Source organism: Triticum urartu, chromosome 6A (assembly GCF_056163025.1).
Source record: "Triticum urartu cultivar PI428250 chromosome 6A, HENAU_Tu73, whole genome shotgun sequence".
NCBI classification, from domain to species: domain Eukaryota; kingdom Viridiplantae; phylum Streptophyta; class Magnoliopsida; order Poales; family Poaceae; genus Triticum; species Triticum urartu.
Window position 1 is genome coordinate 575921779 of NC_141878.1, and position 27648 is coordinate 575949426.

The 27648-nt window shown below is 49.4% G+C and overlaps 1 protein-coding gene across 1 annotated transcript; it reads left to right on the forward strand.

Moving 5' to 3' along the window:
• LOC147966536 (F-box protein PP2-B10-like) lies at positions 1 to 27648 on the forward strand. The gene is made up of 3 exons (XM_087528944.1): positions 1 to 440; positions 538 to 656; positions 27094 to 27648. The coding sequence occupies exons 1-3, from the start codon at positions 171 to 173 to the stop codon at positions 27551 to 27553; spliced, it is 849 nt and encodes a 282-aa protein (XP_087385070.1). The 5' UTR covers positions 1 to 170; the 3' UTR covers positions 27554 to 27648.

The following is a 27648-nucleotide window of genomic DNA, read 5'->3' on the forward strand; positions in this document are numbered from 1 at the left end:
TAAAGCCTCCGGCCGCGTTCCTTGTGCACAACAACACCCTAAAGAATCCGATCCCCATCCCCAGACCGCCAAACCAGTTGCAGCTCTCCTCCTCCTACCCCGGCGAATCTCGAACCGGACAAAGCAGCGGCCGGCCGACGCCGACGCCGACGGACGGGGGATCGGATCCCATGGAGGAGGCCTGCGAGATCGCGCGCCTGCCGGAGGAGCTCCTCTCCGCGGCGCTGGCCCGCACGTCCCCGCGCGACGCCTTCCGCGCGGCCGCCGTCTCCCCGGCCTTCCGCGCCGCGGCCGGCTCCGACGGCGTCTGGGCCAGCTTCCTGCCCCCCGGCGGCCTCCCGCCGCTCGCCGACGGGGAGCTGGCCCCCGCCCCGCCCTCGTCCAAGAAGGAGCTCTTCCTCCGCCTCTCCGCCGGCGTCCTCCTCCAGGACAGGCTCGTGGTACGTAGGAGTACCTGTACGCTGCCCCCTGCCTAGCTCCTCGGCCCATCTCTGATGAGTTTTGATGGTGGTGCGCGTGCGTGGGCGCAATCTGAAGAGCATGTGGCTGGACAGGGAGGCCGGCAGCAAGTGCTACGTGCTGTCCGCCTGGGACCTGGAGGCCATCTGGTCGGGGGACTCCGATTACCCGAGACGGGTCCCATGCGAGGACTCTAGGTTGGTTCATTCGCTCCTCCATCTCCATGCACAATACTGCTACTACTCCTACTTGAAATCACTTTTTGGTAATTAATCTAGAAACTGTTTCAAAGAGACTAAATAGAGATCAATTTCATTTCGAGATTATTAGGATGATGTTGCGCATGCTAACTTCTTGTTGCTTCACACATAAACCAACTTAGAGATTGTAATTAATTTAGAGGTTAAATTCGTGCAATCTTCAACGGTGTAAGTGGTAGGATGGATCAGATCAAACTACCCTGTGGATCAAAACCCAGAATGGGGATTTCAACTTGGTTCCTCACAAGCAAATGTTGGAATAATACTTGAAATCGGTTTTTTGATGATCTACAAACTATTTGAAACAAACCAGGTCGCAGTCAATTTCATTTGGAGACCAGACAGAGTACATTATAAGTCCTTGTAGCTTCACTCATTAGCAGCTACTTCTATTTTCATTACTTTCAGATGCAAAGCCCTTTACAACTAGAGTCATATATAGTGGAACTTTGCATAACGAATGCGATTCTACGGTGTACCGTGTTCACTGTAGACTTCTTTTGTGTATTTTGCGTCCTTATTCCAGTCAACTACACGCACTACAGGACTTGCGGTCTATGCCTACGGCCACGGGCCGTCGGCATAGACCCGTCGGCGTAGATGTCGTCAGCGTAGTCTTGTCAGACCGTCGGCATAGTATAGCCGTCGGCATAGGGGCCTATGCCGACGGCCTGGCGTCAGCCGTCGGCAGTGTTTTGCGTCTGACGGCAACGGACGGCGCCGTCAAAAGCGTTGACGAATCGTGCAACGCCACGTGGCAGAGGTAAGCCGACGGCTTTGCCGTCGGCATATCTTTGCCACGTGGCAACCCGTGGTACTCCTGGTGGCAGGGCTATGCCTACGGCAAAGCCGTAGGCATAGATGAATCTATGTCGACGGCTTTACCATAGGCATAGCTCTGCCACGTGTCGTTTCCTGGTTACTCCTGGCAGCAGGGCTATGCCTACGTGGCGAGCCCTGGTAACTCCTGGGCGTATATATGCCGACGGCTTTGCCGTAGGCATAGTTTTTTTTCCCTGTTTTCTCTTTTCCAATTCATTTGACAACATTTCAAAACAGAACAATATGAAATTATGCAGAAATATGACAATTCATCACCTAAACATACTTACGTTCATCTAAACATACTCAAGTTCACCATCATCATCTAAACATACTCAAATTCATCACATCATCTAAAGATCATCACCGACGGAAGTTCATGAACATAAAAGTAGTGCAAGACATGAAACATCATAAAAGTAGGAATATGAAAGGCATGGCACGATGGCCACATGCACGGAATCATCAAGCAAGACCACCTCCGCCAAACCACCACCTCCGCCAAAACCACCACCTCCACCAAAACCGCCATCGCGACCACCACCACTCTGCCAGATCGGAGTGACTGGGGTCGACGGAGCAGTAGTCGAGCCACCGGTCCCCTACATGTTTCAGAAAAGATTCTAACGGTAAATATGATATGATAGTGTTGAATGAACGAGAACTAGTTTGCCAGTAGTTAGGCAAATGTACTAACCGGACCATCACTGCCTAGTGCCACCCATTCATCGAGCGTGGGCACGTGTGGGGGTTCTCCCGCAGGTGGTGGTGGGGGTCCCATTTGTGGTGGATCCGTGCGGTTACTCCAAGATGCCAACATAGCCTGAATGTTAGTTAAACAAGCAAACTAGAAGATCAGAAGGAATGAAAGTGCAAAAATTTAGCTTGGTTTTAAGAGGGCAAAACTAACCGTCATCATCTGACGGTTGTAATCATCGTTTGCCTTCACTCGTTTCAAGTACTCCCGCACCTCGAGATTCCTATGCTCGACAAACTCCTTATATGCCTACATAATTTAGGTTGTTTCTAAGTGAGCAATGCTGAAAATAAACTTAGAATGCTAGATAGAAAAAGATAAAGAGGAAGTACTTACAGCATGCTGGCGGGCTAAGGGAGTCTGTGAACGCCCCATACTCTCTAACTGGCTCGGGTTGGTAGCCCGAAGCCGTGTGTACGAGATCGAAGGAGTGATCAAGCCGTCGAAACACGGATACCGGCCATTCTTCTTCCCCTGGATGGCCACCACCGCCGTGTCGTCGATCTGAGACTGGGCGACCTCAGCAACAGGAACATCCGGATGCAACTCCTGATAGTGATGAATGTAAGACCCCAGGTGCTCCTCGGTCTTGCCGTAGTACTGGCTCTCGCCCTCCTTGCGATGACTCCGCTCGCGGGCCAGCTTCCACGACTCCATGTCTGAGAGCGGCCTCTTCAACTTGTCCTCCTACAACGTCAAATAGAAGTTAGCCATACATAAGAACATGACGGTAAAGAAGAACAAAAATGCATCATGCACATAGATATACCTTCATGGCCTTGAAGCCCCAGTGGTTCCTGTTTCCTTGGCCGTGTGTCCCGTCGGCTCCACGGTTAGCCCGGGCCTTGATGCTCTTGGCAGCAAACTCTGCATCGGCGCCGAGCCACCTATCCACCAAACTCGCCCATCCGTCATGCCTTCCATAGCACCAACGAGGAACAACCTAAGCAAATTATGGAAGCATGACATGTGAGCACGAAACATAAGTTGACTGCTTGAAACAATGAAAAGTCAGTAATAGTTACCATCATGAACTGCTCCCTGTTCAAGGTAAGTCGTTGCCTCTGCGCTTGAGTTTTGGTCATCTTTTGTTGCAGGTAAGTGTGGTAGTACAGCGAGATGGCAACCCAGCGCACCTCGTACTGCAACTGACGAGCTTTCTTCTTCGCAGCCGCAAGCAAGACCACGTCGGCTCTGGCCTTGTGCTCGTCAAGAACTCTATAGAGTTGCTGCAATCATGCATAAACCAGAAGCAAACAAGGCATGAGTTGAGTGATTCAATGATAAACTATGAACGAAACTGAAGACAAGTGATTTAGAAGAGAACTTACCCAAAATTTGGTGATCACGGCCTTAGCGGCTGTCCCGTACTCCACGTTGCTGCAAGCCTCGTAGTGGGCCCAGCTCGTGGCCAAAACCCGCAGCTGTGGGTCCCTGTCTGGCCACGGGCAGAATAGGCCAGGCCAAAACTCCTTCAACAGGACAGTGATAAGGCCGTTCGGTTTACGGCCCTTTCCGCGAAGGATCCAGTTTCTGCAAAAGAATCAAATGATTGCCATCTGTACAATAAGAAAATGTTGTCATGTGTTGAAAATATGATTGAGAGGCACTTACTCTGTCCCACAGGTTCAATGAGCCACTTGTGCTCCTCGATAGAAGGTGGTGTAGGTAGTCCGGCATTACCACACAGTCATCCCTGCGGAGCACCCGGTGGCAAGTCACCCCACAACTCGGGATCAACATCCCCTCCACCCTCCTCGCCCTCCTCCTCACCCTCCTCCTCGGCCTCCTCCTCCTCGCCCTCCTCCTCGCCCTCCTCCTCCTCACCCTCCTCCTCCTCGCCATCAGGAACATACTCCTCCTCCTCAGACTCAGAAGGTGCCTCTGTATAGGAGGGCATCGAAGAAGACCCTCCTATTTCGGACACGGCCCGGAGTTTTTTGCCCCGGCTGCCTCTCCCCCCACCTCCTCCTCCTCTAGGGGCTCTCCCCCCACCTCCTCCTCCTCTAGGGGCTCTCCCCCCACCGCCTCGTCCTCTAGGGTCTCCTCCCCCGACCCCTCCACCTCCCTGTGAGGTGTCATCCTCGCGTAGTCGGGAGGGAACCTTGTGGGCTTGTCCACTCCGAGTAAGTCCTTTGAATTTACTGAGGAAACTGGCACCGCTGGACTTGCCCATGATTAGCAAACCTGCATTGAGAAGAGAATAAACAATTAGTAAGGATATCAATTAAACAAGCATACAGGAAAAACATTAATACCAGAAGACCACATTAAGCATACTATTGTAATGATCGTTAAAAGAACTTACATTTTCTAGAACCCATATGAACCATCACTATTGTAATCTATTCGTGGACCGGTCTCATCATCACTATCACTCATATCTTCTTCATTGTCTGATGGAGGTGGAGGCTCTTCCTCATCGTCAGCGTCTTCATTTAACTTTTCAAGCATAATTATGTCTCTTTGATTCACAACTGCCTCACCATCAATCCGTGCGTCGTCGTCGTTTGGGTCCAGGTCAACATAACCCAAGTCATCATCCTCGTTGTTTCGGACCACGTCATCATGTTCCTCTTGATAGAACACTCCCTCGTATGTCATGGGGTTTATGTTGTAGTAATCATCATCGTTCGGGTCCGGTAGCTTACCATGCGGCGACACCTTGAACACAACTTCCCAACCCTTTAGGTACTCTTTCTGGCATGGGTAAGGCAGATAATATACTTGTGTGGCCTGGGTAGCGGCGATAAAGAGATCAGCTCCGGCATAGACGGTTGATGGTTTAACTTCAACTAAACCAACAGAAGGCGTATGTCTCAGACCCTTTTTGGGGTCGAACCATCGGCATTTGAACACAGTGAGACTTAGGTGTTCACGGCCACGTTTGAATGTAAGCTCGTATATTTTTCCTACCCTTCCATAGTAATCTACTTTATTATCTCCTTCAGTGAAGACTCCGGTATTTATGGTTTTGGGATCAGGCCGACTGTTCTGGTGCTCCTCTGTATGGAAGCGATACCCATTCACATCATACTTTTGGCATGTCATGACGACATGGTCAAAACCCATGGAAACCCATCTCAATTCTTCATCCATTGATTCGGTTGGATCATTTCCCTACAAGTTTAATTGAAATTATAGGGTGCATGAGTTTAATTGAAATTATAGGGTGCATGAGTTTAATTGAAAGTGTGAAAAATTACTTTCTCCATGAACCACGCAACGAAATTTTTCCTTCCATCAGCACCCTTTCGGAGAAGAGCAAGTGCCTCCGCTTCAGTAGGAGGCAGCATTCCCGTCCATTCTTCTTCAACAAATCGACTACAATAAGAAAAGCGGTATAAGAACTAGGAAAAGTGAACATAACGAATTGACTAAAAGAATGGTGCAAAGGTATTACCTCATCCACTCATCCTCAACTTCCTTGATGTTGTGCAAGATATAGAACATGACATCCTCCCACTCATCTCGTGGCATGAGATAAGGTTTCGAGCATCCAGCCCTACCACCTTGCCCGATGAATAGAGGCAACTTGGGTTTATACTTGGGTTCTTCTGTATTGTATCGAGACACCTTATTATGCAACGTGGGAACATGGTCCGGATAGTAGGCTGTCCTGAGGTCTGCCACCTCCTCTAGGATAACTGCCTCACCTATGGAAGCTTCAATCTTAGCTTTGTTTCCACATTTCTATCTCAGATGCTTGTTCTGTCTCTCAGGGCCGTACTGCCAACGATTCTGCACAGGGCCCCCCAACAATACCTCGTTCGGGAGGTGCAAAATGAGATGTGTCATCAGAGTAAAGAAGCCTGGCGGGAAGATCTTCTCTAGCTTGCATATCAACTCCGGCGCCTTCTTATGCATTTCTTTTATCTTCTCAGGACATACTTCTTTAGCACAAAGCATGCGGAAGAAATGGCTTAACTCCGCAAGCACACGCCAGACACGCTCGGGAACATAGCCCCGAACCATCACCGGCATAATCCGCTCAATCCATACATGATAGTCATGACTCTTGAGCCCGGTCACTTTGCCCGTTGAAAGATTGACCCCCTTACTTATATTCGACGCATAACCATCAGTGAACTTCACGACGTGTTTCAGCCACTTGAATGCCTCCATCTTATGATCCTTTTTAAGTACGAAGTCAGCATCTGGCTTGAACCAAGATTTTCGACTGCCTGTGGGAGGCTGCATGTGTAGACGTGGTCTATCAAAAATATTCTGTTGATCAACTCTAGCATTAACATTATCCTTTGTCTTATCAGGAATGTTGAGGATCGTGTGAAAAAGGGACTCTGCGACATTCTTTTCGGTGTGCATCACGTCTATGTTGTATGGAAGTTTGAGGTTCTTAAAATAGGGAAGCTGCGTGAAGGGGGTAATGTGAGTCCAGTTCTGCGTCTCACCATATCCTTCAAAAAAAATTCCCTTTACCTTTTCCTTTGCCCTCGCCCTCGTCTTCGCCTGTGGCTTTGCCTTTGCCTTTGCCTTTGCCTTTCCCTTCACCGGCAGGCTTAAGAGCTTTCAGCTGAGCAAGCACATCCGCACCAGAAAACGTTGGAATCTCGTTTACTTCATGGACAACTTTGACTTTTTTGAAGTTATTCTTGTCTTCCCTATCAGGATGGTCTGGAGGGAGGAACTGTCGATGCAGGTCAAATGCAACATACTTGCCACCCTTCTTCAGCCAAATGAAAATCAAGGCCTGCATGCACACTGGGCAAGGCATCTTTCCACTTGTACACCATCCGCAGAACAGGGCATAACCGGGAAAGTCATGCATGCAATATTGTAGCCAAACTTTCATCAAGAAATTTTTCTGCAGATGTCGGTCGTATGTCAACCTCGGGAAGTACCAAGAATGGTGCAAATCATCCACCAACGGCTGCATAAACACACTCAAATTCTTCCCCGGATATTCAGGCCCCGGAATTATAAGCGACAGGAACATGGTCTTGCGTTGCATTATGGCGCTGGGAGGGAGATTGAGCGGAATAACAAATACGGGCCAACAGCTGTATGGATTAGACGACATACCATATGGATTGAACCCATCACCTGTTATAGCAATTCTGACATTCCCAGCGTCGGCTGCTTCCTCCGGGTACTCTATATCGAATGACTTCCATGCTTCACCTCCTGATGGATGTACAATTTTTTTTTGGATTGTACCTTTTCCCTTCCTTGTGCCACTTCATCATTTTGGCAGACTCCTCGGTGATGAAAAGGCGCTGTAGTATTTTTATAAAATCAAGATACTGAAGAACCTTCACATGGATTTTTAGCTGCTGCTTCTGACCATGCTTATCGAACACCTCAATATACCGAGAGGAACCGCACTTCCTACAGTACTTGTCATCCGCATACTCATGCCTAAACAAAAGGCAATTCTTTGGACAAACATGTATTTTCTCATAATCCATGGAGAGCGCCTTCATGATTTTCTTCATAGCGTACATGGTTTTCGGCAGTTCATGGCCCTCAGGCAGGCTGTTAGCCCATACTCCTAGAAATGCTTCGAAGCAACCTCGGCTACAGCCGTACTCAGCCTTGACTGCCATCAGTTGCGAGATGGCATCCAACACAGACAGCTTGGCACCCTCATAGAGAGGTTTCTTTGAGGAGGCCGAGATTTCCAGGAAGGCCTTTGCGGTTTCCTCCGGCACCTCCGGTTCATTCGCAGAATGTGACGGAGGTGTCGGCTATGCAGCAAAGACATCATCTAGCATGTCTCTAACCCCATCGTCCTCATAACCAGCGACGCGTTGTCGTATCACATCCTCTCTACCATGGTCCCGCTGGGCAAAGTTTATCGGCATATTAAAGTTGGGCATAAATCCATGCGTGCGAAGGTGCTTAGTCATCTCACTCTTATCTCTGCGGATACGTCTCTTACATCTGGCACACGGGCATTCTGGCACCATCCTCATTGGACTACGGAATATCTCTTTCAAAAACACATCAGTTTTCTTGACCCACTCTGTTGTTACTTGATTCCGACGGAAAAACCCACTATACATCTACTGATTATCTGCCATCTCTGCTTTATTGGAAGCCACACAACAAAATTAAGGATTCATTTCAATTACTCACATCAATATTTTATTTTTAATCCACCTACATCTCTAATAGGTAAAGATGGGTCCTAATCCCACCCGAGAATGTGTAGATTGAGTACGTTGTCCATGCTCTACCCCATTCCGAGACAAAATTTCGGCAGCACCTCCCCGCTGTTCTCCAAATACACGTCTCGGCAAAATGCCGAGAGAATGTGCATCCGGAGAACAACAGGGAGGCGCCGCTGAAATCTTGTCTCGGAACGGGGTAGAGCATGAACAACGTACCCAATCTACACATCCTCGGCCTGTCCGTGGAAAGCGCTGGACAATCCGAAAGAGCTGTGGTGATAAATATGCAATTGAATGCATATTTATTGATGCAACCCTTTCGGACGGGAGACGCCTAGGTTTACCCGACTTGACATGAAAATGAAATCTAGTGACATGGAAAAAAATCGGACGAGGTCATGGAATTGTTGCTCACCCTCCGATGTAGAGGATGTAGTCGATCAAAGGACGGACGATCGTGGACCAACACCTCCAACGTCGACGATCACTCCACGAAGATGGAACACCACAAATCCTGTTAATTCCACCGAGTGAAAAAATCAGGTCATCACCTCACATTAAGCATTGACACATTAAACTATGAAAAAAAAAATCATATTTTCTCAAGTGTCAATTTTGGAAGCACTTATCATATCCCAATTTAGGTAATCACCTCACATTAAGCACTAACATATCATTTTTTAGCAAGATCATCATGATGAAATAACCACTTATCATATCCCAAATTTGAAGCACATCTCACATAGCTACTTAACAACATCACAAACTGAAAATAAAAACTAAATCATGCATCCATTCATTTTGCCGAGATTCATCCATCCATCTAAGACACATAGAACATTCATCCATCTAACAACCTAACAACATCCAACATCCATCCATTCATACATCCAACATCCATCCATTCATACATCCAATAGTAGCTAAATCATGCAAAAAAATGAAGAAAAAAAGACAAAGGAGTGCTAGCTCAGCGAGGAGAGGGGTGTCGGCTGTGGACTTGGGGCCGGCGGTGAAGGGGACAGGAGGGCCGGGGCGTGGCTGGGCCGGCCAGAGAAGCACGGCCAACGGGAGGACCAGGGCGGTGTGGCCGGCGGGGAGGTCAGGGCGCACGGGGGTGGAGAGGGCAGGGGCGGGGTCGCGGCGGCGCCGGACTAGAGAGGCGGGGACGGGGCTGGGCCGGGGTGGAGGCGAGGCGGCGCGGGGTTGGAGAGGCCGGGGCGGGGCTCGGTCGGGTTGGACGGCGGCGGCGGCGCGGGTGTGGAGGAGGAGGCGGCGCAGCGTGGCGGGTGGGGAGTCGGGGGCGCGATGGGGAATGGGTGGAGGGGGCGAGCCCGTGAGTGGATAAGGGGAAGTATGCCGACGGCTAAGTCGTCGGCATATCTGACGATGCCACGTGGCACCTATGCCGACGGCTTAGCCGTAGGCATATATTTTTTTAGATTTTTAATATTTTCTTATAGTTATATTTTTCCATTTTTTTAGATTTTTTAATATTTTCTTATAGTTAATTTTTTAGATTTTTTTATAGTAATATTTTTCCATTTTATGTTTTTATGTATTACTATTTCATATAGATTTTTTAATTCTTTTAACCGCTCGGCCCTCTCCTCTCCCGGAACCACACATAGAGGAGGGAAGGGGAGGCGCCGAACTCGAGTAGCTTCGTCCGCCGAGGTCGTGGCTTGGTCGCGGGTCCGGGAGCGCCATGGCCACCGCCTTGCAAGCTCGATTTGGAGCTTAGTTGGTCAGGTGAGTGAAGGGGGCGGCGGTCGTCGACAGTGGGGGGTGGGGGCGGCGGCAGATCCAAGTCCGTCGGAGGGAGATGGTTGGCGCTCCCAGACAACTGGGAGCAACATCCGGGCCAAACCCACAACTACATACCCTCCATCTAGACCCGACGCGTCCGTTTCCCCCCTCCGGATGCCGGCGGCGGCGCCGTCCGTAAGGGGGGCCACACCCCGAAGACGTGTGCCGCCTCTTCGGACATGCCACCATACCACCCCGCATGTATGAGGGCCCGGTGCGACGCTCCGGTGGCATTGTACCCCCCAGGGCCCAGTCCCGCCTAACCCTGTAGCGTTTGACCACGGGATCTAGCCCTTTGACTTTGCACGGACGGGCTTTACCAGCGGACCTCTCCACCCGGTTGTGTTAGGTTAGCCCATAGGAACACTTTGGAGCAACAACCGGGCCAGACCCACAGCAAGATCCCCTCCGTGTAGACCCGACGCGTCCGTTTCCCCCCTCCAGGTGCCGGCGGCGGCGCCGTTCGTGAGGGAGGCACACCCCGGACACGCGTGCCGGGCGTTTGCAACCGCCACAACACTTCTAGACTTGTGAGAGGCCGCCCACGCAAGATTTGGCGGCATGCTAGCCCCCGGAGGCCGCCGGCCACAGCCATAGACGCGCGAAGGGCAATCCGCGTAGAGGGAATTTTTCGGATACTTCTCCATCACCAAAAATTATGAAAAAATACCATCATTCCTATAGCACATGTGCCCACGTCATGCAAAAAAACTCATGATTTTATCGCGCTCCGAATATTTAATAATATTCATGCCGCATCGTTACCGCAGAACGTCTACTACCGTGTCATCACCGTCCGTGAGGGGGGGCCACGCCCCGGAGACGCGTGCCGCCTCTTCGGACATGCCATCACACCACCCCGCATGTATGAGGGCCCGGTGCGACGCTCCGGTGGCATTGCTACCCCCCCCAGGGCCCCCGTCCCGCCTAACCCTGTAGCGTTTGACCACGGGATCTAGCCCTTTGACTTTGCACGGACGGGCTTTGACCAGCAGACCTCCCCGCCCGGTTGTGTTAGGTCAGCCCATAGGAACACTTTGGAGCAACAACCGGTCCAGACCCACAGCAAGATCCCCTCCGTGTAGACCCGACGCATCCGTTTCCCCCCTCCAGGTGCCGGCGGCGGCGCCGTCCGTGAGGGGGGGCACACCCCGGACACGCGTGCCGGGCATTTGCAACCGCCACAACACTTCTAGACTTGTGAGAGGCCGCCTACGCAAGATTTGGCGGCATGCTAGCCCCCGGAGGACGCCGGCCACAGCCGTAGACGCGCGAAAGGCAATCCGCGTAGAGGGAATTTTTCGGATACTTCTCCATCACCAAAAATTATGAAAAAATACCATCGTTCCTATTGCACATGTGCCCACGTCGTGCAAAAAAACTCATGACTTTATCGCTCTCCGAGTATTTAATAATATTCACGCTGCATCGTTACCGCAGAACGTCTGCTACCATGTCATCGCCGTCCGTGAGCGGGGGCCACGCCCTGGAGACGCGTGCCGCCTCTTCGGACATGCCATCACACCACCCCACAAGTATGAGGGCCCGGTGCGACGCTCCGGTGGCATTGCTACCCCCCAGGGCCCCCGTCCCGCCTAACCCTATAGCGTTTGACCACGGGATCTAGCCCTTTGACTTTGCACGGACGGGCTTTGACCAGCGGACCTCCCGGCCCGGTTGTGTTAGGTCAGCCCATAGGAACACTTTGGAGCAACAACCGGGCCAGACCCACAGCAAGATCCCCTCCATGTAGAACCGACGCGTCCGTTTCCTCCCTCCAGGTGCCGGCGGCGGCGCCGTCTGTGTGGGGGGCACACCCCGGACACGCATGCCGGGCGTTTGCAACCGCCACAACACTTCTAGACTTGTGAGAGGCCGCCTCGCAAGATTTGGCGGCATGCTAGCCCCCGGAGGCCGCCGGCCACAGCCGTAGACGCGCGAAGGGCAATCCGCGTAGAGGGAATTTTTCAGATACTTCTCCATCACCAAAAATTATGAAAAAATACCATCGTTCCTATAGCACATGTGCCCATGTCGTGCAAAAAAACTCATGATTTTATCGCGCTCCGAGTATTTAATAATATTCACGCCGCATCGTTACCGCAGAACGTCTACTACCGTCTCATCGCCGTCCGTGAGGGGGGGCCATGCCCCGGAGACGCGTGCCGCCTCTTCGGACATGCCATCACACCACCCCGCATGTATGAGGGCCCGGTGCAACCCTCCGGTGGCATTGCTACCCCCCAGGGCCCCCGTCCCGCCTAACCCTGTAGCGTTTGACCACGGGATCTAGCCCTTTGACTTTGCACGGACGGGCTTTGACCAGCAGACCTCCCCGCCCGGTTGTGTTAGGTCAGCCCATAGGAACACTTTGGAGCAACAACCTGGCCAGACCTCCAGCAAGATCCCCTCCGTGTAAACCCAACGCGTCCGTTTCCCCCCTCCAGGTGCCGGCGGCGGCGCCGTCCGTGAGGGGGGGCACACCCCGGACACGCGTGCCGGGCGTTTGCAACTGCCACAACACTTCTAGACTTGTGAGAGGCTGCCTACGCAAGATTTGGCGGCATGCTAGCCCCCGGAGGCCGCCGGCCACAGCCGTAGACGCGTGAAAGGCAATCCGCGTAGAGGGAATTTTTCGGATACTTCTCCATCACCAAAAATTATGAAAAAATACCATCGTTCCTATAGCAGATGTGCCCACGTCGTGCAAAAAAACTCATGATTTTATCGCGCTCCGAGTATTTAATAATATTCACGCCGCATCGTTACCGCAGAACGTCTACTACCGTGTCATCGTCGTCCATGAGGGGGGGGCCACGCCCTGGAAACACGTGCCGCCTCTTCGGACAAGCCATCACACCACCCCACATGTATGAGGGCCCGGTGCGACGCTCCAGTGGCATTGCTAGCCCCCCAGGGCCCCCGTCCCGCCTAACCCTGTAGCGTTTGACCACGGGATCTAGCCCTTTGACTTTGCACGGACGGGCTTGGACCAGCGGACCTCCCTGCCCGGTTGTGTTAGGTCAGCCCATAGGAACACTTTGGAGCAACAACCGGGCTAGACCCACAGCAAGATCCCCTCCGTGTAGACCCGACACGTCCGTTTCCTGTAGGAGATATGCCCTAGAGGCAATAATAAATGATATTATTTATCTCCGAGTTCATAATTATGTTTATGTTCCATGCTATAACTGATATGGTTCTCGAGTCTGCAATAACCACGAGGCTCGGAGGAAGACTCATATGCACGTGTGGAATAATAAACGGTAAAATGTATTCCTAGTCTGGCCTCTAAGACTAGCTCAAGTGTTGCATGATGGTTCTGTTTTCCTGATCATGGGCATGTCTATGCCAGCAACCTTGAGGGCACAATGTTAAGAGAACATTTGTGTTGAATCGACCCGGATTGATGTTATGCTAAGAGATTCATTTGTCACAAGTTAATGGTACATAACACAGAGATGGTTAACGTTTGCATGATTCCTTAGACCATGAGAGTATCGAGTTTCTTCATGCTTGCTTCATGAACTTTGGGGTTTGTTAAACGTCATCCGTAAATGGGTGGCTATTACGGCGGCTTACGGGTTCATGGAAAAGTGTGTCAAGTAACTTGATAGCTCAAGATTGGGATTTTTTCCTCCGACGATGGAGAGATATTCTCGGGCCCTCTCGGTATTACGGTATCCATCATCGTCTGGCCAGACACAGTGTGATTTGATCGCTAGGATGCCGTAACACGGAAATGAGAAAAGAGAACAAAACCGGTAACGAGGTAACTTGCATGGTGGACAAATGGTTCGTCCACGGGGATGCAACAAATCTCACCTCGGGTGTTTGTGACATATCACGAAGCAACAGGAATAGCTCACTGCAACTGGAGGTTCACTCGAATATTTATTCGTGTGGGTATAGGGGTCAATATGGGTGTCCACGGCTCCGATGTTGATCATTGATCGGAAGGGGTTTCGTGTCATGTCTATACTTCACCGAACCTATAGGGTCACACGCTTAAGGGTCATCTATCTGCTGAATACTAGACAAGGATCTGAGAGAAAATCACCGAAGAAGTTTCGGACACCGGAAAATTTTTCGGACAGCGGAAAAGGTTCCGCAGAGAGAGGTCATCGGATGAGTTTCGATGAAACTGAAAAGTTGTTTCAGGGGATACCATTAAGTCAAATTGGTTTCGGCACATGCCTGATAATTCTTGAAGGGTGCCAAAATCATTCTGGAAGCTTTCTGGAATTTTCCGGGATAAAAACCGGATATGCTCCGGAGCTGCCGGAACCACTTCAGATGCTTTTCGCAGATGAAAATCACTAAATCGGAATTGTTTCGGAACGCATTGAAAATCATTTTGGTGGGTACTGGAAACGTTCTAAGCCCACATAAATATTTTCAGTTCAAACGGACGCTGAAAAATGTCGTCGTGAATAGTGAAAATCAGCTTTATGGTTACTTTATGGAAAGCCACCTTTTGGGGCTTTGCTCCAAAAGATCTTGGGGATGACATGGATGGATAGGAGCCATTTTTTGGGCCCCTCATGGGGGTGTGGCCAGCCACATGGGGTATCCCCCCTTGGGGACCCTCTTGTTCCTTGGTTTCACTCCTAGGTCCTTGTGGAAGGACTTCATTCATGTGCATTTTGGGTTTTTTGTGTGAAACTACCCTACCCCTTGGGATTTCCTATAAATAGAGGTGGAGGGGCAGCCCTCCACACTCACTCTTTCTCACATACAAGTGCCATGCATGATCTGGCTTCTCTCTCCCTCCCAGCGAAATAGTTTCATAGAGCCGAAAGGCTGTCTGGGTTCCGGCAGGAACTAGTTCTGGACGGCGAAGCCCTGTCGGATAGATGACACCGTATGTGTGCAACTCTGTAGAGAGGTCATAGTTTCGATCTTAGTGCCCGAGGGGCTGTTCGAGAATGCCTCCCGAAGGGCTGTCCGAGTGACCGTTCGAGTTTCGGAGGCCCTCCCGAAGGGCTGTCCGCAACACCGTCCGGGGGACTGTTCGACCGCCTCCCGGAGGGCTGTTTGAGGAGCAGATGAGGGTATACATCCTCGCGGTTGGGAGGTTGTAAATCCTAGCTGCGGGGATCTGCACCGCCGATCGTCATCGACTCTACTTCCCGCTGCGCTACGAGTCGGTAACAAAACAGATCAAACCTTGTATGCAGTCTCCATAGTGGTCCTGGGCTGGTGCGTAGGTCGGAAATTTTTTGTTTTCTGCTGCGTTACCCAACAGTGGCATCAAGAGCTGTACTATGCGTAGATGCAGGTTTCGATCTAGAATACATGGAGATGTATGGGTATTGCATAATATAATTAGGTTGTAGATGAGATCTATTGCTGAAAATTATTTATGCGGGTGACAGATGAAATCTGTTACCCGACATTCTTGTTGCTTCCCTAGAATTTGCGTTTGCTCAATCTCGAGACAGCATGGTGGAATTTGACAAAGTTCTGGCAATCCGTGATCCTGATTGATCATGGAAGTGCTATCAGTTCTTTGGGTTCCGCCATAGTCAAAAGAAAGATGAAATTCGCTGATGAAAGGGCATTGCAGATATGATCTGCAGGGGGGTCATGCGTATGACGGAGTTTAGTATGGGGCTCGAGATTTAATTATCTCGTGTTTCATACACCTCGAGATGTTAATCTAGCAACTTGAATAATCATACTTGTTGATAAAACGTTGGTAGATGCGGTTTAAGTCAAAACCTTAGAAGCCACGTAAAAATAAATTTTTGCATAAACCGATTAGAGGCGTCTAACTTGGTTTTGCAGGATGTGCATGTGATGTGGTATAGCAATGCTCATATTCAATTTGATTATGTATGAGATGACTATATGATGTTATTAACATGACCTGCGTGTCATGATTCGGCATGATGGCTGGAGCCATATGATTTTCACTTTAATGACCTGCGTGCAACCTTGTTGTAATGCATTATTTTATTAGCTATAGAGATAGCAATATTATCTGGTGCATCGACAAGGTGGTGGCAATCTTCACGAAGGTGAACACCGACGCGAGTGCCGAAGACGAAGAAATGAAAGACTTCTCCGTCAGAAAGGGCTATACCATATCATGCTAATTATGAATTGCCTGAGATGTTTATCCCTTTGATGCACCCTTCTAGATTGCGCCGTAGTCGCTTTTTATTAGGGTGATCTCTCACAAAAATATCAAGTATTTAGTGTTCTCCCAAGTGTAGCACTGTCACGGCACCTATCTTTTCGGGCTGCACCGTGTCACACGGGTACGAACGATTAGAGAAGTGTGAGGCGGGTGAGTTGAGACCTCGCAGCGAGATCACTTGGTTGTCTTGACGTTCAGGCATGACCGTCATGAGCTCGGAACACACGCATCGAAAGATGAACAAGAGTCACATAGAGATGTGATTGGCAAGTTGGCCTACCGGTTGAGATTTTCGTCATCAGTGGTGTTACACCAATGGCGTTGAATTGAAATGTGGATCTTGAATCACTCACGATCAATTATGAGAGATATTGATTTGAGTGGGAGCGCACTATAGAATTAACTCGTTTAATTCTCAGTGCAATTAATTATGAACACTGTCTAAGTGTTTCTTGCAAAATAGTTGTAGAATAATGGCTCGCGTTTCCACCTTCCCTGTTACAATTGAATAGTTGTTAAATATCTGGTTAAAACTTTACGATTGGTAACGTAATGTGAGGATTGTCCTCAAAAGTGCCGAGAAGGACTTTGTCCTATCGCATGCTTTCCGTATACTCCCGCTAAATGCAATGGATGATGAGACTCTCGTCCTTCGATCCAGAAGCTAGAATTCCATTGCGGTCAAGTGCAATATGTTTGCTTCCATGAAACTCGAACTTCGAAAGTTTGGGATAGTTATGTGATATTCATGGAACTGAAAATTATTTTCAGATACAAACAAAGCAATGTTTGTTTGCAAGTATTAGTAAAAGTGTTTACTATGCATTTGACTGTTGAGAAGGGGATCCAGAAGAACGCATGTCATATAATGAATGGTGAATAAAACAACAATTTAAAGAGAAAGGAAGTGTCCAAAGGGTGTTAGTATGACTTACACGCCTAGGAAGTCCGGGGCTAACGCCACTCTTAAGTTGGGTGCTTCTTTTGCGAGTAGGAGAAATACTAAAAGTTAAACTGTTAGAAGTATAAAGGCAGAAGGAAAGATGACTGGAATATCCAGCTCATGTATGAATGTCATACAAGTTTTTGATGTATAGAAGGCTGGTCAAAGATATAGTCCTTGGGAATTATGATTAAATTGTTGATCACTGATTCTTGGGTATTGTGAGTTAAATAATAAAGATACCCGCTCGATTGCATTCTGTTGCAACTCGATGTAAGAACTACTATGGCCTAAAAGACTAGCCAGAAATGAGGTTTAGGTATACACAGGGAACATAGTAAATGTTACTATACCTTCCATCGGTGTATTGCCGTCTGTATTTATTTTCATAATTCATTTAGAGTTTTGCAAACTCTAGCCTCTTGCAAGAAGGCTGTTCATAAGAGAACTTTTTATGTTCGATGTTATGAATAACACAAGGGCCATACTTTCATTATGAATGAGATGTATGTTATGAATATTGATAATAATACAATACCTCTAGGTTTACTTTCATAATTCATTTTAGAGTTTCATACACTCTAGCCCATTGCACATTGTTTGTTGCAAAAGAGTTGTTCATAAAAACAACAATTGTTGTTAAGTATTATGCATAACATGAAGGGCCATGCTTCCATCCAAGATGGGATGTATGTTATGAATATTGATGGTAATATGATACATCCTTAACACTGACGCTAAATGTCGCAAGACTAAAAGAATACCACACAAGTGTGGCACTACATTTGTTCACATTGGAGAAACCCGCATGGAAAATTCCATTATGATGGATTTTAAAGTCTTTTTGATTTTGAATCATCTGACACTTCAACTTTCCTCCGAAAAGTGAAGTGACTGAAATACTGTTCACAGGCCATAAGGAATGAGCAACAAACATATTGGTGATCATACATTTTGATGTGTGTAGTTCAATAAATGTTGTTGCAAGTAGTGGATTTATATATCTTCAGAAATGACTCAAGTAGATATATGGATATTTGCTGGATGGGACGTAAGTCTGGAACTTTTGAAATCATTCGAAAGGTTTTCAAAAATGAAGTAGAAGTTATTGTAACAAGGAAATTATGTTTCTACAATTTGATTGCAGGAAGGAATATCTGAGTTACAAGTTTAGCGAATGTCTGATGAGTTGTGAAAAGAGTTTCATAACTTACACCTTCCGGAACACCACTATGAGTGGAATGTCTGTGAAGATGTAATCAAACCATTTATGACATGGTAAGGTCAAAGATGACATAAATAAATTTGCCATTATCCCTTTTAAAGTGATGCTTTAGAGACTACGGCTTTTACACTGAAAAGAGCTACATCGGGTCTGTTGAAATGAAGCCATGGTATGGTACGCCCAACCTTGTTATATCTTTTCTTAACATTTGGAATATGGGGCTTGTGTAAAATGTTACAAACCTATTCCAAATCAGACAAGTGCTACTTTGTAGGTTATACCAAAATGTTGGATATTCCTCCCTCACTATACCGAGGCAAATAGTTTTGCCTCGAAACGGTGTGCTTTTAAAGAGAATGGTTCTTTCAAAAAGGTGAGTGGGAGAATAGTGCAACTCGACGAGATAAACAGTATCTTCGTCATCAGAGCAAAGGAAAGAGACCTTGGAAGTAATTCCAGAGTTTTCTACTACGACTGATACGGAAGTCTCTACAATAAAATGTATGAACTTCGGTCGAACTTGCAGCTGAACCACGTAGGCAAGGCTCGTGCAAACCTCTCAGGTGCGCAAACGAGATATTGTTGTTAGACAACATTATACCTACGATACACAAGGAAGCGTTGATGGGCCCTGACTCCGGAATTGGCTAAATGCCAATACAACCCGAGTTAGTTTCCATATAAGTGATTCAAGATTAAAACCTTGATACACCTTTCGGAAGACTTAGAGTCTAACGAATATTTATGGAACTTAAAACTGATACGGATAAAAATGTTTTATCCATAAAGCTCGACTTGTTGAAATAACAAGTTCAAGAGTTGACTACGATGAGGTTGTTTTCACCGTAGCGATGCTTAAAGTCGGTTCGGGTTGAACTAGCAATTAATACATATTTCAATCTTGAGATATGATACATGGATAACAAAAGGATTTCCATCATGATGGAAATGAAACCTAGGACTTGTATGTGATACAGTCCAAAGTAATTTGTCGATCCAGAGGATGCTAGTAGGTATGCAAACTTTAGAGTTCCAGCGATGGACAGAAGAGAGCAAAATGGAGTTGGAATCTTCGTGTTTTGATGAAATGGTCAAAAGGGGTTTTGACTTCATCAATGGGTAATGAAGATGCTTGTAATTCAAGAAAGTAAGTGGGAGCACAATAATATTTCTAAAAACCTTGTGTGCTTGACACATTGGTAATTGGAAATAAATTCCTTGACACGAATTAGGACTTCATTTGAAAATAGTTTTTCGATGAAGTGCTTAGGCAAAATAGCCTCAATATTAGGCATGATGATCTATGGAGATAGATTTACCTAATGGGGCTAAGCAATGAATACATATTGACAAGATGCTAAAACCTTTTAGCATTTAAAACGCCAAGGAGTGATTCTTGCTGAAGTCACATGGAAAGAGTTTTTACAAGACTCGGTGTCCCAAAACACTGATGAGTAAAATACATGATGGAGATTCCACACACCTTCGTGTTTTGGATTAATCATGTATTCCATGGTATGTAAAACAACCAGATATGTCCGATACTCCAAAGGTGTTGTGAGTATAGATACCAAAATGGTCAAAAGTATTGATCATAGGACAATAGTGAAAGATTTCATTTAGTACCAGAGTAGTACTGATGACATGTTTTCTCGCAAGCAGAGATTATGAAAGTGCTCGTTGTAAGTAATTACATCGATACAGTCTTCATCAATGCTCCATGCGATTTTCAATTTAAATTAAGGGTTTTTTGTGATACACAATATGGTGGCACGGTAGTTTGAAATTGTTCCAAACAATATACTGTGGCGATTTCTATAACAAGGGCTAAGTATGTTGACGCTTTAGAAGCGACAAACAAGATGTTGAATCATATAGTTCATTCATGAACTTAGTATGGTTCCAAGAAGGCTTTGGTCAATGGGACACTATTGCAGATAGTTGCTCCATAACTCAGTCTGAGGAATCAGGTTTCGACCAATGATTCACATATATACAAAGCCAAGTCCGCACAAAATATGAATTTTGTGAAAGCGTGAAAACACGAGGATATGCAGAGATACACATCGAGCTGAAGTTGTCAGATCCGATGGACATCAGGCGATACCACATACGAAGCATTTTTTTACACCGGTATGCCATAGGTGTAAAGTGCATTTGCATTAACTAGATTATTGACTCTACTGCAAGTGGGAGTCTGTAGGAGATATGCCCTAGAGGCAATAATAAATGATATTATTTATCTCCGAGTTCATAATTATGTTTATGTTCCATGCTATAACTGATATGGTTCTCGAGTCTGCAATAACCACGAGGCTCGGAGGAAGACTCATATGCACGTGTGGAATAATAAACTGTAAAATGTATTCCTAGTCTGGCCTCTAAGACTAGCTCAAGTGTTGCATGATGGTTCTGTTTTCCTGATCATGGGCATGTCTATGCCAGCAACCTTGAGGGCACAATGTTAAGAGAACATTTGTGTTGAATCGACCCGGATTGATGTTATGCTAAGAGATTCATTCGTCACAAGTTAATGGTACATAACACAGAGATGGTTAACGTTTGCATGATTCCTTAGACCATGAGATTATGGAGTTTCTTCATGCTTGCTTCATGAACTTTGGGGTTTGTTAAACGTCATCCGTAAATGGGTGGCTATTACGGCGGCTTACGGGTTCATGGAAAAGTGTGTCAAGTAACTTGATAGCTCAAGATTGGGATTTGCTCCTCCGACGATGGAGAGATATTCTCAGGCCCTCTCGGTATTACGGTATCCATCATCGTCTGGCCAGACACAGTGTGATTTGATCACTGGGATGCCGTAACACGGAAATGAGAAAAGAGAACAAAACCGGTAACGAGGTAACTTGCATGGTGGACAAATGGTTCGTCCACGGGGATGCAAAAAATCTCACCTCGGGTGTTTGTGACATATCATGAAGCAACAGGAATAGCTCACTGCAACTGGAGGTTCACTCGAATATTTATTCGTGTGGGTATAGGGGTCAATATGGGTGTCCACGGCTCCGATGTTGATCATTGATCGGAAGGGGTTCCGGGTCATGTCTATACTTCACCGAACCTATAGGGTCACACGCTTAAGGGTCATCCATCTGCTGAATACTAGACAAGGAGTCTGAGAGAAAATCACGAAAAAGTTTCGGACACCGGAAAATTTTTCGGACAGCGGAAAAGGTTCCGCAGAGAGAGGTCATCGGATGAGTTTCGATGAAACTGAAAAGTTGTTTCAGGGGATACCATTAAGTCAAATTGGTTTCGGCACATGCCTGATAATTCTTGGAGGGTGCAAAATCATTCTGGAAGCTTTCTGGAATTTTCCGGGATAAAAACCGGATATGCTCCGGAGCTGCCGGAACCACTTCAGATGCTTTTCGCAGACGAAAATCACTAAACCGGAATTGTTTCGGAACGCATTGAAAATCATTTTGGTGGGTACTGGAAATGTTCTAAGCCCACATAAATATTTTCAGTTCGAACGGATGCTGAAAAATGTCGTCGTGAATAGTGAAAATCAGCTTTATGGTTACTTTATGGAAAGCCACCTTTTGGGGCTTTGCTCCAAAAGATCTTGGGGATGATATGGATGGATAGGAGCCATTTTTTGGGCCCCTCATGGGGGTGTGGCCGGCCACATGGGGTATCCCCCCTTGGGGACCCTCTTGTTCCTTGGTTTCACTCCTAGGTCCTTGTGGAAGGACTTCATTCATGTGCATTTTGGGTTTTTTGTGTGAAACTACCCTACCCCTTGGGATTTCCTATAAATAGAGGTGGAGGGGCAGCCCTCCACACTCACTCTTTCTCACATACAAGTGCCATGCATGATCTGGCTTCTCTCTCCCTCCCAGCGAAACAGTTTCGTAGAGCCGAAAGGCTGTCTGGGTTCCGGCAGGAACTAGTTCTGGACGGCGAAGCCCTGCCGGATAGATGACACCGTATGTGTGCAACTCTGTAGAGAGGTCGTAGTTTCGATCTTAGTGCCCGAGGGGCTGTTCGAGAATGCCTCCCGAAGGGCTGTCCAAGTGACCGTCCGAGTTTCGAAGGCCCTCCCGAAGGGTTGTCCGCAACACCGTCCAGGGGACTGTTCGACCGCCTCCCGGAGGGCTGTCTGAGGAGCAGATGAGGGTATACATCCTCGCGGTTGGGAGGTTGTAAATCCTAGCTGCGGGGATCTGCACCGCCGATCATCATCGACTCTACTTCCCGCTGCGCTACGAGTCGGTAACAAAACAGATCAAACCTTGTATGCAGTCTCCATAGTGGTCCTGGGCTGGTGCGTAGGTCAGAAATTTTTTGTTTTCTGCTGCGTTACCCAACATTTCCCCCCTCCAGGTGCCGGCGGCGGAGTCGTACGTGAGGGGGGGCACACCCCGGACACGCGTGCCGGGCGTTTGCAACCGCCACAACACTTCTAGACTTGTGAGAGGCCGCCTCGCAAGATTTGGCGGCATGCTAGCCCCCGGAGGCCGCCGGCCACAGCCGTAGACGCGCGAAGGGCAATCCGCGTAGAGGGAATTTTTCGGATACTTCTCCATCACCAAAAATTATGAAAAAATACCATCGTTCCTATAGCACATGTGCCCATGTCGTGCAAAAAACTCATGATTTTATCGCGCTCCGAGTATTTAATAATATTCATGCCGCATCGTTACCGCAGAACGTCTACTACCGTGTCATCGCCGTCCGTGAGGGGGGGCCACGCCCCGGAGACGCGTGCCGCCTCTTCGGACATGCCATCACACCACCCCGCATGAATGAGGGCCTGGTGCGACGCTCCGGTGGCATTGCTACCCCCCCCCCCCCCGCCAGGGCCCCCGTCCCGCCTAACCCTGTAGCGTTTGACCACGGGATCTAGCCCTTTGACTTTGCACGGACGGGCTTTGACCAGCGTACCTCCCCGCCCGGTTGTGTTAGGTCAGCCCATAGGAACACTTTGGAGCAACAACCGGGCCAGACCCACAGCAAGATCCCTTCCGTGTAGACCCGACGGCTCCGTTTCCCCCCTCCAGGTGCCGGCGGCGGCGCCGTCCGTGAGGGGGGCACACCCCGGACACGCGTGCCGGGCGTTTGCAACCGCCACAACATTTCTAGACTTGTGAGAGGCCGCCTCGCAAGATTTGGCGGCATGCTAGCCCCCAGAGGCCGCCGGCCACAGCCATAGACGCGCGAAGGGCAATCCGCGTAGAAGGAATTTTTCGGATACTTCTCCATCACCAAAATTTATGAAAAAATACCATCGTTCCTATAGCACATGTGCCCACGTCGTGCAAAAAACTCATGATTTTATCGCGCTCCAAGTATTTAATAATATTCACGCTCCATCGTTACCGTAGAACGTCTACTACCGTGTCATCGCCGTCCGTGAGGGGGGGCCACGCCCCGGAGACGCGTGCCGCCTCTTCGGACATGCCATCACACCATACCGCATGAATGAGGGCTCGGTGCGATGCTCCGGTGGCATTGCTACCCCCCCCCCCGGGCCCCCGTCCCGCCTAACCCTGTAGCGTTTGACCGCGGGATCTAGCCCTTTGACTTTGCACGGACGGGCTTTGACCAGCGGACCTCCCCGCCCGGTTGTGTTAGGTCAGCCCATAGGAACACTTTGGAGCAACAACCGGGCCAGACCCACAGTAAGATCCCCTCCGTGTAGACCCGACGCGTCCGTTTCCCCCTTCCAGGTGCCGGCAGCGGCGTCGTCCGTGAGGGGGGCACACCCCGGACACGCGTGCCGGGCGTTTGCAACCGCCACAAGACTTCTAGACTTGTGAGAGGCCGCCTCGCAAGATTTGGCGGCATGCTAGCCCCCGGAGGCCGCCGGCCACAGCCGTAGACGTGCGAAGGGCAATCCGCGTAGAGGGAATTTTTCGGATACTTCTCCATCACCAAAAATTATGAAAAAAATACCATCGTTCCTATAGCACATGTGCCCACGTCGTGCAAAAAAACTCATGATTTTATCGCGCTCCGAGTATTTAATAATATTCATGCCGCATCGTTACCGCAGAACGTCTACTACCGTGTCATCGCTGTCCATGACGGGGGGCCACGCCACGGAGACGCGTGCCGCCTCTTCGGACATGCCATCACACCACCCCGCATGTATGAGGGCCCGGTGCGACGCTCCGGTGGCATTGCTACCCCCCCCTAGGGCCCCCGTCCCGCCTAACCCTGTAGCATTTGACCGCGGGATCTAGCCCTTTGACTTTGCACGGACGGGCTTTGACCAGCGGACCTCCCCGCCCGGTTGTGTTAGGTCAGCCCATAGGAACACTTTGGAGCAACAACCGGGCCAGACCCACAGCAAGATCCCCTCCGTGTAGACCCGACGCGTCCGTTTCCCCCCTCCAGGTGCCGGCGGCGGCGCCGTCCGTGAGGGGGGGCACACCCCGGACACGTGTGCCGCCACTTTGGACATGCCACTACACCACCCCGCATGTATGAGGGCCCGGTTCGACGCTCCGGTGGCATTGCTACCCCCCAGGGGCCCCGTCCCGCCTAACCCTGTAGCGTTTGACCACGGGATCTAGCTCTTTGACTTTGCACGGACGGGCTTTGACCAGCGGACCTCCCCACCCGGTTGTGTTAGGTCAGCCCATAGGTACACTTTGGAGCAACATCCGGGCCAGACCCACAACAAGATCCCCTCCGTGTAGACCCGACGCGTCTGTTTCCCCCCCTCCAGGTGCCGGCAGCGGCGCCGTCCGTGAGGGGAGGCACACCCCGGAGACGTGTGCTGCCTCTTCGGACATGCCACCACACCACCCCGCATGTATGAGGGCCCGGTGCGATGCTCCGGTGGCATTGCTACCCCCCCCCCCCCAGGCCCCCCGTCCCGCCTAACCCTGTAGCGTTTGACCACGGGATCTAGCCCTTTGACTTTGCACAGACGGGCTTTGACCAGTGGACCTCCCCACCCGGTTGTGTTAGGTCAGCCCATAGGAACACTTTGGAGCAACATCTGGGCCATACCCACAACAAGATCCCCTCCGTGTAGACCCGACGCGTCCGTTTCCCCCCTCCAGGTGCCGGCGGCGGCGCCGTCCGTGAGGGGGGGCACACCCCGGAGACGTGTGCCGCCTCTTCGGACATGCCACCACACCACCCCGCATGTATGAGGGGCCGGTGCGACGCTCCAGTGGCATTGCTACCCCCCGAGGGCCCCGTCCCGCCTAACCCTGGAGCGGTTGACCAGGAGATCTAGCCCTTTGACTTCCCACGGACGGGCTTTGACCAGTGGGCCTCTCCACCCGGTTGTGTCAGGTCAGCACAGAGGGACACCTGGGAGCAACATTCGGGGCCAAACCGACAGCTACATCCCCTCCGTGTAGACCCGATGCGTTCGTTTCCCCCCTCCAGGTGCCGGCGGCGGCGCCGTCCGTTAGGGGGACCACGCCCCGGAGATGTGTGCCGCCTCTTCGGACATGCCACAACACCACCCGGTTGTGGTAGGTCATCCCATAGAAACACTTCGGAGCAACGTCCCCTCCGTATAGACCCGATGTGGCTGTTTCCGCCCTCCAGATGCCGGCGTCGGCGTTGTCCATGAGGGGGGCAGACCGCGGACGTGAGGGGGTCACACTCCGGAGACGGGTGCCGGGAGTTTGCAACCGCCACAAAACTTCTGTCGGCATAGCTATTTTTGATTTTAATAAAATATAATGTCCTATATTCAAAAGAACATGACGTCATATTATTACTGTGCTAAAAAAAATACAAACTATATATATATTCATAATCTATGAAAAAAATTACAAACCATATATATATATTCATAATCTATGGAAAAAATTACAGACGACATATATATTCATATAATAATACATAAAAAAGCATATGCTACATGTCAGTTAATATTATAATACATAAAAAAGCATAAAAAAAGCATATGCTACATGTCAGTTAATATGCCGACGGCATTGCCGCCGGCATATAAACGACAGGGTTTAGGTGGGCGGCGTGCCGCGGATCGCTGACATGGCGGGTATGCCGACGGCGGCCATCGGCATATCTGCTGGACGGTGCGCCGCGGATCGGTGACGTGGCATGAGGATATATGCCGACGGCCGCCCGTCCCGGCCGTCGGCATAGATTTGACGACGTTAGCCGCTGATCACGGACGGGGTCGCTGGGCCCACGGGTATGCCGACGGTTGCTGTCGGCGTGTTCGCAGCTGGGCCGACGACAGTTTTATGCCGACGGGTGCCGTCGGCTTAGCTTGTGGTAGCCCGACGGCCAAGATACGCCGACGGCCAGGACGTGGCTGTCGGCATAGCTCAAAGTAGGCCGACGGCGGCCGTCGGCATTGTTTTGGCCGTCGGGGTAGGGCCGTTTTCCGGTAGTGACGTACTGAACTGGGTAAAAAGATACTAGTCATGAAAAGCGTGCATGGTTGATTCTAACTTACGGAATAAGTTATGGGATTTTTCTGCAATGCTAGATCGTCGTTTTCTGGAAAGGAAATACTTACACTGTTGATTGGTTTTTGTCTTCGTTACAGATTCTGACCAAATGCTTGTGACAGGTTCTCCGATGGTACTCAACTCCTGGATGTTTGCTATTTATATATCCGCGGGAAGATACATAGCAAGATGCTCTCCCAAGGCACAACCTATGCTGCCTACATGGTGTTCAAGATGACCGATAATTACTATGGAATTTATTTTCCTGTCCAGGACGCAACCAACTTACCCCCCAAGGTTTGCCTCCAAGGCAACGAGGACGAGGGTGGGGTGGCTGACAACTACCGGCCCATCCCGCTAATAAACCAGATAAGGAACCGCTGCGTAGTTCTTCATCAAGGGAATGTCATGTTTCCTCAGAAAAGAGCCGACGGGTGGATGGAGCTGGAGCTGGGCGAGTTCTTCAACGAGGGGGGTGACGACGGCGAGGTGTCCTTCACCATGAATGAGACCAACGGATGGATCTGGGAGCATGGCCTCATCGTGCAGGGCATCGAGTTCAGACGTAAGAAATCAGGCTGAGTGAGGAGCCCCTAGGAGTCAACTCGCCCGGGTCAATATAAGTGAATAATAAGGAAAGCATATCTTCTGTAATGTGTGTTTTTGAACACCTCTCC